The following is a 12,682-nucleotide window of genomic DNA, read 5'->3' as shown; positions in this document are numbered from 1 at the left end:
GTCATTTTTCTTCTCATGAAACGGCATCACATTACACAGAACCTTCAAAGGATAGAACACGAATTTTTACGCACACGTAAGGTCAGCATCAGACATCTCTGCAGAATGTGTGTTGAGCATCTGACGCGGAACGGCACCGCAAATTGTGATTGACATGACGGATCCGATGTGATTGCAAATTGTTACCTCAGCCACCACCGACGCCGTCGTCGTCCTTCACAGCCATCATAGCTAAATTCAGGGCGAGGAAACGTCGCGGCGCTCCGATGAGGAGCGTGGAACGGGGCAAGGCATTATTCAATCACATTGATGTGAGCCGATTATGAATGATGGAAGCTGAATGGAATCATAATCAGGCAATTGATTTCACCTTTTACAATAGATATTTCGATAGATACAGAGACCGACTTCGAGAGAGAGATAGGAAGAGAGACAACTTCAGTAAGGACTTGTCGATTGAGGGCGTTATCCGAAAATTTTTGCGTAGCCTTAAATAAGAAGGTATTTAATCTGAAAAAGGTTAGCTCAAGCTTTTTTTTTTCTATAATATATTTAAGAAATATTAAAACACTCTTTTGAAATTCCCTCCAATATTTGGGTTGGTTTTTTACACTGACTTCGTCACTGTTCAATAATAAGATAATCATCAATTATGGATTGTCGAAGCACTCGAAGGTGTCATTCATCTTCAATGACAATTACCACAGGTGTAATCTAGAGATAAGTAGATGGCATTGTTTATGATTCCCTGTTATCAACTGCTTTAGCTAACTGCGTCAAATGTCGTTTTGTATGGGGAAAACAGTAATGCACAGTGTTAGCCAACATATGTTATCCTATAAATTTATAACAGCTAGAACTAAAGCTTTAAAGTAATTTTAAAACAGTTCCAAAAAGTTCATATTTGACTTTCAATTGACTTCAATTTTTTTGAAAACCATTCTTTTTTGGCATCAGACTATCAAATTTAACTTTAACGGATTGTCTGAAGACTATAGACTGAATTGTCTAAAAAATGTCTTAAAAGCGTCTAAAACGTTTCGAAGTTACTTCAATGTTGTTCATAAAGCTTGCTTCAGATAGAATTGGAACAAAAACAATTGCCTGTATTACAGTTATACTTTATACAAATGTAGCATTTTCTTCATACTTTTAAGAAAAAATACGGATACAACTATACGTTTACTGGTCAAATCACGGTTTAACTAGGGTGGTCAGATTTACCGGTTTTTTTCAAATCCGGTATTTCGGTATTTGTAATTTATAAAACCGATAAAACCGGTAAAACCGGTATATTTTAAGAGTATATCAAATTCATGAAAAGGTTTCGTCTAATTGCAGTAGTAATGGCATAAAATGCTCAGAATTTATAACGCAATAGATTTAGCAATATTTTCAATGAAAAAAAAAGGTAAATATTGTGCCTTTAAATTATCCCTTTGTCATAAATCTATCATCATCCTCTTGATATTCATAATATTTATCATCTTCATTTTAGTATTATAATTTCGCTGTGAGGTTGCGGGGAGGAGTAGGCGATGGCTGATTGACGTCGCACGACTTTTTTTTTCGCTTCGCTGATAATTTCAATAATTGTCTTTTTTAAGTTTAGTGAACTTTCATAAATTGAAATCTAAGTGGTATCAACGTGTGGCTGGATGTTCACAGCAGAGATGGTTTCCAAATAAGTGCTCCAAACTTAAGGAAAGTGTCTTACAGATGGTTTAAAAATTTGCCTCATGGAGTTGAAAGAACCTTGCTTGCTGCTGGTTTTGTTTCTCATGGCGGTGCTTGAATTCCGTTTTTCACTCAATGGGCCTGAAAGTGATATTTTTCTAACATGTGTGTACATGGTTATTTGGTTTTGTTAAATCCCAAGATTTCAATGAGAATCTGAACAACTAAAAAATGTGAAAACATTGGTGATAAACGTCAATTCGACTCCAAAGGTTTTTGGGCGGGGCAAATGTTAACGAATTAACACTCGGAGGAAGAATTGAGTTGCTTAGATTGAAAAATGTGAGAAGAACGTCCCTCAACGGAGGAAAAATGGTGTGTGTTATGTCATGTTCAACACTCCTGGACGACGAGGGACTTTTGGTGAGATTGTTTCATGTTGCATTCATTATATAATTCATCAATCCTATCTGCCAAATAGGATATTCTTAATTGCACCCTTCCGATTCCTATTTGAAACAGCTTTATGGGTCGTATGAGTTCTCTGCAACTAAAGAGTTATTTTACTGTTTCAGATCTTCCCTACCATGATTACATTGACTTGTCGCGGTGTGCATTATTATACCACACTAATTTTCAAAATCAACATTTGAAATGAGAATTGAATCCAGATTTTCATTTTGGCATCTTATGCTGGTTTTAATTATGAGTTGTACAATGTGTATTAGCCAATGCAACATGTGTGTAGTCACCCCATGCTATGCTATGCTATGCTATAATTTCACTGTGAGGTTGCGGGAATTCTAAAAGTTTCATATTATTTTCATCAAGTTTTTGTCCTATACTCTGTAAAACTGTATTCATATTTAAGAACAGATTTTACAGATTTAGTTTTTTTTTTTTTTTTTTTTTTTCATGAGCAGGGAAAAGCCCGCGGGAGTGTACTTTATTTCAAGTCCTTCTCCAGTGGGCGCAAAACCTCCTCATCATTCTTTATTACTGTTTTTTCGTGTTTTCATTTGATTTCACAATATTGTACATTCATTCGTTTTTATAATACCACACTTTCATTTCATTGGGTTTAACACTCAGAATTTTAAAAATGATGATTTTCATTATTGATGCATGACCAGCGGTGGTCGATGGTGGCGATAGTGGTGTTGCGGTGAGTGTTGGTGGTTCAGCAGGTGGTGGCGGCGGGTGATGTCGGTGGGCGGTTGTGGTGGGCGGTGGGTGGTGGTGGGCGGTGTGGCGGTGGGTGGCGGAAACGAAAGAAATTAAACAAGATTGTAATTTTTTGTTAACAGCAATTTGTTGGAATGTTGCTAGCTCCACTCAGGCGAATGATGGGAAGTGTATGTTACACATTGCTTCCAGTGAGATACAGATCTCTTTTAAGGAAGCGTTTATCGTTTAGGGCTCATAGGTTTGAATATGGTATCATCGGGAACTTTCAAAATCTAGCAGCAGCTAGTTAAAGTACAATTCTAATTTATTTCTGACGTGTTTCTTCAGCATCGTTTTGAATTTGTTCGAGTTGGTTTCATTTCTAATGGTACGGGGAAGTTCATTTACTCTACTCTCCTACTGTAGTAAGGAAATGCTTTCCGTGACATTTCTGTATTTGGTCGACTTACGGAGAGAACGGCTTGGTTGCGAAGGCTGTATTCATGGCTTGGATGTTCATACACAACATTGTGGTGGGCATGTTGATTATTGAGATGCGAGTGGACAATCGAAACAGCTTGAATTTCCCTGAGGGCTTTTATAGGAAACGTCGAGTTTAATGCTTCAGAGTACAAAAGACGGGTTGAAAACATTCTAGGCTTGTTGTAGACGGCTTTAAGGCAGCGATTTTGGGCAGCTTGAAGTTTTTTCAAATTCCTGTCTGCTGATGCACCCCAAATAAATACCTGATATTGTAGTTTCGATTGTACAACTGCTTGGTACATTAGAGACAACTGTTTTCTAGGAACAAACTTCTTCATTTTCCATAATAGACCACATGTGGCACTGACTTCCTTATGAAGTTTCTGTATGTGATTGGTCCATTTGAGCTCGTTGTCAATGTTCAATCCAAGGTACGTGTAGTTTTTTACTTTCTCAATTGGTATCGAATCTATACTCAGTTCTCTATGCAACTGCTGTGTTCTCCGAGATGTAGATACTATCATGTATTTTGATTTAGTTACATTCAATGACAATAGATTCTCATTAAAATATTCGCGTAGTACTATCAAGTCTTGGCGCATGCTTTCAACGATCGAATCAGCATTTTTTCCCGCGTAAATCAAAGATGTGTCATCAGCGAACAATCGTGGCTTTCCAATAAGGTTGAGATTAGGCAAATCATTCACATAAACCAGGAATAGAAGCGGTCCAAGGTTACTGCCCTGTGGTATTCCTACTCTCAATGATTGGTTTATACTCTTAACTCCATTTATTGAAACATATTGGCTCCTATTTGTCAAAAAACTTTTCAGAATTTGAAGTGGTGTTCCTCTTATACCATAGAAAGCGAGTTTTTCCAGCAATATTTCGTGGTCTATGGTATCAAATGCTTTCTTCAGATCGAGAAAAAGTAGTCCCACAAGATTTTTTTGATCCAAAGCTTTGTAGACTTCAAGAAATAATTCACAGGTGGCTGTTGATGTGCTTGATCCTTCGCGAAATCCATACTGGCAGTTATATAAAATACTTTGTAAAAGTTTATATAGTCTTTCATAAAAATGATAATAAATTGGTACACAAAAAGATTTTTCGTTAAAACAATGACTTAACTAATTTATAAACAAAACTCAAAACACTGTCACAAAGTTTTTGGTTGTCTCACAGAATTACAGATTATTGTTATCTAAAATAAGCATGTTTTCGCCGTAACCTAGGTCGTGATCGTACAAAGTTTGGCTTCCCAAAAATAAAATACAAATAAATACAAATCTATTGAAAAACAGTTAAAATACAGCATAAAATATAGTTGTTTGTATCTGATCCAGGGCCGTAGGAAGAACTGACTCATGTGATCTATTTTTTCCTATGGCATTTTTGCTCAAATGCTTGAATACAAAAAATAAAAATTCTTTTTTTTAATATTATTAAATTAGGTATTAATTTTTAAGTTTTTTAAAAATAGAAACTAGTTTCTCGTGTTTACTAGAAACTTTTTAGAATATATCCTGAAATCTTTCAAAAGATGATTAGGATTTTTTTGAAGAATGCTTTAGGATCAAAATAGGAAACTTACTTACATCGTTGGTTGAAATCCTCAATAGCTTAAGATTGCCAGAAGTTCTCCTGTACTTATCCGGGCCGGGTAAATCCGAGTTATTTTATTTAAACCCTGGAAAAATTCGGACATTCCATTTCCAAATTTTCAAACCAAAATCCGGTCCATATTCAGGGAACTTTGACAAAAATCCAACAACAAAAATCAAAAAAAAAAAAATTAAAGAACTTTTTTTAACCGAAAATCACAACCAGGTTTTGAATTGTATTTCAGTTTCTTAAAAAATCGTTTATGTTTATTTTAACAAATCTATGCAAATCAATCTTGCAAAATTTCATTTTTTGGTCATCAAATTTAGAATGATAATTAAAATAATGATGCAGATGTTTTTTTTAATTTTTAATAATAAGTAAATGAATCCGGACAAAATCAGGTTTTTTTTCAACAAAATTTGGGCGGCCAAACCATTTTTTTTTAAATTTATCCGGGCAAGTCCGGGTAATCTTGCTAGCTTGATTTTGCTTATTTGATTTGAACTTACAGCCAGTTTTTTGTAAGAAAGCCTTAAATTTTGAAAAAAATATTCTTAATATAAATCCAATTTTCAAAGTTAAAAGTAAAAAATTTGCAGTACAAATCGTATTTATGCAAACTCGATCCTAGTTAAAGATTTTGGTTTTTGAAAATACTGCCAAAAAAAAAATGCATTCCCTGCAATTTCTTTAAGAGAAGATTCATGTTCCTTTAACATCAATTAATTTTCATTAAAAACCAATTCCTGTGGATGGTTTTTTTTGCAAATAGACTATAATTCTACTACTTTTTTTTAATTTTCAGCTGAATTGTGCAAACGAACTAACAATCAGAATTATCATTCTGCGATCTCATGTAATTTAAATTCTCACCGAAATAGTCATCTTGATATTTTTGTGGAACTCATTTACGAGCTGAATCTGAATTTTGAACCACAATTAAAAATTTGAATTTTCAATCTGTTTCGAAATTTCAATTCGTTTTCTGAAATGTACATAAAAACGGTTCCTAAATTTGGAAATATGAGCCAAGGATTGAAATCAGTTTCGGAGCTCTCAATCATGAATCCATTATAATAATTAGGATGTTTTGGTTTCCAATATAAATCAAATTTTGAAGGAAAGTGAAACCAAATTTGAACGATGAAACACAGCTTTTAGTTTCAATTTTTAGAGATGATTCGAACCGAAAATCAAGAATCCTAAACTGGAAACATAATCCGAAAAAAAACATATACAATTTTAATTATAAGGACCAGGATAAAATTGAGTATGAGAAATTAATTACTATCCATAAGTGAGAAAATTTTAAAAACCTGTAGCTGAATTTCAAACCTGGAATAAGTTTTCGAAGTTTGACATCAGTTTTGAGTCAAGATTGTTACTATCGAATAACCTCACGCCATCATCAAAATTTGATTGAAATTTTAAAATTTTGAATAGAGTAGAATACCTCGCTTGCTTTTCATGGACCCTCATGAGGGGGGGGGGGGGGCTTAACCCCAACACCAAGCCCCCCTCTCCGTTCCTACGGCTATGATCTGATCCATATGTTTTTTGTTTCTATAATACTGTTGCAAATCTATAAAAACTTTGTTACTGCTTTGTCTGGATAAAGAAAATGACTCAACAGCGTTGAAAGTAAAAACAACAAAGTTTCATCAATTACCATGAAAATATTGATTAAAAAAATTCATACAAACAGTCTTACATGTGTTAAACTGTTGACTCTGTTGAAAGTTTCGTTAGAACTGAAGTTAGAATGTGTTTAAATGCTGACTCTGTAGAAACATTTTATGTTTTGAAACAAACTAGTAAGTTTCCAATCAGTTTGCAATATTTTTGTTCTAAATTTCAAATTTGTGAAAGTCAGACACCGCTTAGAACGATTTTGATAAACTTGGCCTGTTCGTAGATAAAACATTTTTGTAAATTTTACCATATTCCAGCATATCAATGAAAAACTCAGTGATTATTGTGAAGCAATCTTAAATTTCTTGTAGCTGTATTTTTTTTTCAGTGATTGTACACTTGTACAGTCTTTAAATGTTGTTTAAATGAACGTTAGTTCGATAGTTGAACTGAAATATGTAAAGTTTCATGAAAAAAAACTTTAATTCAAAAAGTTACATCGACAAGTTTAAGCAATAATCAAATCTCACATAAACCTTGCAGTAAGGTTGATTGAGCTTGGATTTTGAAGCTGATTGAACAAAGTGTGAGTATTTGTAGTCATAAATATTTGGTGAAAAAAACATTTAGCTGTGTCAATTTTAGAACAATGCCAAATAATGATGAAAAATTTACAGGAAATATCGGTTTTTTACCATCCCAAAAGTCGGGATTCCGGTATTGAGAAAATGGACGGTTTTACGGTTAGGCCACCCTAGGTCTAACAGATTGGAATTCCTCTTTATCGTCGTTAAAATTATACCACGCAGTTTCTGGTCGACAGTTCCACTCCGACGATTGGCTTGAGGCTTCCAAATCGTCGTAAATGTTTCCTCATACTTTTCGATAACGCGCCATATGGTATTTCTTGGCAATTTCAGCTGTTTAGCTAGTCTAGATGCAGACTTTAGGGATGAGATGAAAGATATGCAGAATATAAATCAAATTTATTTAAAAATAAAATAATAGTTGTATTCGGCAACACTGAAGATAAATAAAATAAAATAAATGTCTATGGCAACGTTTGTTGTTATGGCAACACTAGGCAGAACAAACAAAACAAAGTCAGTCAATGATCTATTCTTGTGAGTGACAGACGTGTCTGAGTGAATCCCTGAATTGAGATTCATAAAGTCACGACAATGGCGTGGTTGGTAGAATAAGGAAAGCTTGTCAAGGCTTCTGCTACGAAAAGTTGATTTCTGATTCGGCCTCCGGTAGAAAGACGGACTGGCACAGGGAGCACAGATTTTTGAGGCTGCTGCTACGAAATAAAAGCTTTTGAAACGGCCTCCGGTAGAAAGACGGATTGGCACAGGGATCACAGATTTTAAAGGTTGCTGCTCATTATTTGTTGGCTAAAGAAGCGCAGAATTCTAAGCCAGCTGCTGCAGATTGTTTGTTATGATTTTGCTTCCCGGCGGAAAAAGACGGAATTTTAATTTTACCCATCAAGGTCATTCTTCCTCAGGTGGAAGGAAAAAGGTGGAACGGCTTCGTAAGCGCAGATTTTGGAGACTGTTGCTGCTGTTTGTTTTGGTTTGGTTTCCCGGTAGAAAAGGCCGGAATGGATTTGGACGAGCAGATTTTCAGGCAGTTTCTGCTGATTGTTTACTTTGATTTGATCTTCCGATGGAAAAAGGCGGAATTGGCTTTGGAAGCGCAGATTTTTAAGGCTGCTGCTGCTGATTGTTTGTTTTGATATTGCTTTCTGGTGAAAGAAGACGGAATGGCTTTGGAAGCGCGGATTTTTAAGACTGTTGCTGCTGTTTGTTTGTTTGTTTTGGTTCGGCTTTCCGGTAGAAAAAGATGGAATTGGCCTAGGAAGTACAGATTTTTAAGGCTGCTGTTGCTGATTGTTTGTTTTGATTTGGCCTTCTGGTAGAAAAGACAGAATTGGCTTAGCGCTGATTTTTAAGTTTTCTGATTTTTTATTTTGTATAAGATTTTTATCGTCGTATATTTTCGATTCAAAATTTTAGATGGCATGTTCGGCGGGATGAAATTGTAGAGAGATTTTTTTTTCATAGAATATTTTCTCAAAACCTTGAAATTACTCAACAAAAATCAAGAAAAAAAAATGAAATTTTTGTTTATTAAAATTCATTTATGGATTTAGAATTGCATTTTAGATTTTTTCATGATTATTTAAAAACACTTGCTTTAATAAAATTCGTTTTTGAGGCGTTTGTTGTTTTTTATGTATGTTTGCCAAATAAAGTGAATAAATCCGGACATTTTTCAATAAAATCCGGGCAACCGGGCCGGACCGGACTGTTCCCAAATTTTGTTCAAAATATCCGAGCGAACCCGGATAAAACCGGGCAATCTGGCAACCTTATTCTAGCTATAAAACATGTTCTTAAAGGTTAGATTATGTCCTTTGGAGCTGGACAACTCCCACGATTTGATGACCTTGATAGCGATAATGGCTTTCAAAGATCTTTGGGCTGTTATGACAACCTACAAGATCTTAACAAGTCATCAGGTCAACAGGTTAAATGCCCTGTCAAAAAGTTGTGTTAAGTACTCAGAAAAATCTCCTTGTAATTAAAGTCGTCAAGCTACGCAATGCGTCTTGTTTGGAGGATAAGACTGAACAGATTCCGTTATTTTTCAACAATTTTCATGACTAACCATAAATGTCACTTCGTTACCAAAGACTAAATGTGGCAAAATATTTATCTGCCAGAACCAGAGGTATTCAAACCTTAAAAATTAGCCTTCAACATCTGCACAACATTGATCACAACTTTTTTTTTCGATCAAACGGCACCTTGTTTACTCAACAATGAGTTCGTTTGGATCGGTCATCAGTTTATCTGGATCAGATAAATTGTTTGGTTCATACACCTCATTGTTTGAATCAGGCAAACTTTGTTGAAAGCGGGCACCACCTTTTTTTTATCAGGAGCCTCGTTATTCAGGCACTATCTCCTCTGATTTAGGAATAACCTTGTTAGGAAACAACACCACCTAGCTTGATCTTAACACAACTTACGGCGTTACCAGATTACATCCACCTTCAATTCGTGGAGACAAACTGATAATAGGACTTGGTAAAACGACCTCGTTAATTTTTTTTGTAGTCATGAAAATCAGTAGATATCAAGCCTCGAACCAAAGGTCTATAGACATGGCCAACATCCGTAGATCTACTGGAGAACCTGTAAATATCCTTAATCATTTTTGGATTTCATGATTGCTTGATGAAAAAATTTAAGTTACGTAGACACTTTTTCCATGTTCTAGATATTGGTTTAAAACACTCGTCAATTCCCTTCTTTCAGAACCCTTTCCGGCGATGATGATCTCATGTTCGACGACACCCCGAAAACGATGGACCGAATTCTGCAGGAGATACGAAGCCACATGCAGGACTATTCGATCGACGCCTACATCGTGCCATCAGTGGATGCCCATAACGTAAGACATGTCCTACTGTCTTTGGTTAACCTTTTAATTCGTACGATTTTTTTATTTACAGACGGAGTACATCTCCCAGCATGACCGCCGGCTCCGGTACGTGACCAATTTTACCGGGTCTGCGGGGACGGCGATCATCACCCTGGACAAGGCAGCGCTGTGGACCGACTCGCGCTACCATCTGCAGGCGGAAGCACAACTCGATGGGGACCACTGGACGTTGATGAAGCAGGGCGTTGCCGGAGTTCCCACCCAGGATCAATGGTTGCTGGACAATCTACCGGGTGTTGCTCAGGTCGGAGCCGATCCGTTTTTGATCACATCGACGGAGTTCGATCGACTGGCCAAGGTGTTGATTGGAGGTGGGAAGCGGCTGATTACGCTGGAGCGAAACTTGGTGGATATTGTGTGGAACAATAGACCGGCTCAGACGGCGGGACCGTTACTGTTGCTGGACATAAAGTTCTCCGGAAAGAGGGCTTCCGAGAAGGTTGCAGATTTGAGAAAGGAGTTGGAGACTCGGAAGGCCGCGGCTATAGTCATTAATGGACTGGATGAAATTGCTTGTATTTGAAGTTTTGACTCTACATTTAAGAAATTTATTCAAGGTTATTATGTTTTTCAGGGCTCTTGAACATGCGAGGATCGGACATTCGCTACAACCCGGTGTTCTTTGCCTACGTGATCGTATCGCGAAGTGAAATCCTACTCTTCACTAATCCGGAACGGATTAACTCATCCGTTCAGGAGCACTTCCGATCGGAGGGCATAACGGTGAACGTCCGGGAGTACAACGACATTCTGAAAGGGATCGAGAAGTTTGTCGACGAAGGCGATCGGTTAATTGTGGCTTCGAGCTGTAGTCAAGCCATCTACGCCCACATCCCGGTAGATCAACGGATACAGGTTTACAGTATTGTTGCGAGTAAGAAGGCCGTCAAGAATTCGGTGGAAGCTGAAGGTATGCGGAAAGCGCACATCAGGGATGGGGCTGCCTTGGTGAGGTACCTTCACTGGTTGGAGAAAAATGTCGACTCCAACAACGTAACCGAACTTTCCGGTGCGGCAAAGCTTCGGGAGTTCCGAAGTGTTCAGGAAAACTTTGTGGATCTTAGTTTCACTGCAATCAGTTCGTTCGGACCCAACGGAGCTATCGTCCATTACAGTCCAACGGAGGAAACGGACACCCTTATTACCAGGGACAGTATCTACCTGATTGACTCCGGTGGTCAGTACCTAGATGGAACTACGGATGTAACAAGATCGGTCCATATGGGTACACCAACTTCCTTTCAAAAGGAGGCCTTCACCCGAGTTTTGAAAGGTTTCCTCAGTTTAGGTTCAGCTGTGTTCCCAACAAAAACCTCAGGAACCTTCTTCGACGCGATGGCTCGCCGAGCTCTCTGGGACGTAGGCCTAGACTACGGTCATGGAACAGGTCATGGAATCGGATCCTTTCTGGGAGTTCACGAGTACCCACCCTCAATCGTCTCCAACTCGGCTTCTCCAAGTAATCAAGGCCTGGAAGAAAACATGTTCACCTCGAATGAACCGGGTTATTACGAGGCCAATCAGTTCGGAATCCGCCTAGAGGACATTGTTCAAGTAGTGAAGGCAGAAGTGGCGCACGATTTCGGAGGTCGAGGAGCCCTAACGTTCTACACCAATACGGTTGCGCCGCTGCAAACGAAGCTGATGGATTTGACGTTGCTAAGTGACCATGAGATCGAACTGATCAATGCGTACCATTCGAGGGTACTTCGCGAGGTTGGACCGCTGCTGCTGGATCAGGGTGATAACGATGCGTTCATGTGGTTGAGGCAGCAAACGCAGACCATTGTTAAATAACTAGAGGGGATTAAAGTAGATTTTAGAAGAAAAAAAAAGTGTGATGTTGTTTTTGGAAAGAAATTCATGTGTTAATTAGTGACAGTTAGCAATTAGAAACATTTTTCCTGTTTGTTTGCATAACGATTTTTTTTTGTCTTTATTAGAGAGACGATTTTGTTAGAGACTTTAGCGTGTAGACTAGAGTAAAGTATAGTGGAGTAGAGTATTTTAAAAAATTGAATTTCGTCGATCGATTCATTTTGTTGGTAGTTTTTATCTTGAAAAATCAAATAATCAGGCGACAAAAAGGGGAAAATGGGTGAAAGGATATTTTATAAAAAGAAATGTTTTCGTTGAATCTCCAAAGCATGGAAAGGGAATATTTTTTTTATCCATTTTTTTAAAGTAATTTTTGCAATAGAAAAATAACAGTTAGAAACCTAGTTTGTTCCATCAAATAGGTATCAAAGACCAATTCTACAAATAAAAATTGGAGAGAGATGGGCTTGAAAATATTATTGGCAAATAAAGTTAGTTAAGGAAAAATTATTCCTGCTACGATAATATTTGAAACCTTGAAGTTATGAAAATTTCACCAAGCGAATGTGAGAGATGGCGAAAAGTATCTGTCGTGATGAGGACTTCCGTCAGTAGAGATTGTGGTAACGGTGTTATATGCTCGGATGCTGGACTTAGAATGACGAGGTGGTATAGATCATGCACTTACCAGACTGTGTGTGGGTTGATCAGCGAGAGCTTACCTGTGAGCGTGGGAGTAGAGTGTATTCGAGTATGTATATACTTACACAGAGTTACTCTA

The 12,682-nt window shown here is 37.3% G+C and overlaps 1 protein-coding gene across 4 annotated transcripts in view; it reads left to right on the top strand.

The window, feature by feature from the left end:
- The window catches only part of LOC129739626 (xaa-Pro aminopeptidase ApepP-like), a 34,820-nt gene extending 22,908 nt beyond the window's left edge, over positions 1-11,912 (top strand). For all 4 annotated transcript variants that reach the window (XM_055731108.1, XM_055731107.1, XM_055731106.1 and 1 more), the window contains exons 3-5: positions 9,897-10,032; positions 10,094-10,598; positions 10,658-11,912. In XM_055731108.1, the coding sequence (XP_055587083.1) occupies positions 9,897-10,032; positions 10,094-10,598; positions 10,658-11,880 (1,864 nt within the window). In that variant the 3' untranslated portion in view covers positions 11,881-11,912. The remainder of the gene's footprint in view (positions 1-9,896; positions 10,033-10,093; positions 10,599-10,657) is intronic.
- The last annotated feature ends 770 nt before the right edge of the window (positions 11,913-12,682 follow it).

The sequence above is a fragment of the Uranotaenia lowii genome, chromosome 1 (assembly GCF_029784155.1).
Source record: "Uranotaenia lowii strain MFRU-FL chromosome 1, ASM2978415v1, whole genome shotgun sequence".
Lineage (NCBI taxonomy): Eukaryota > Metazoa > Arthropoda > Insecta > Diptera > Culicidae > Uranotaenia > Uranotaenia lowii.
This window is presented reverse-complemented; position numbering and strand designations above follow the sequence as displayed.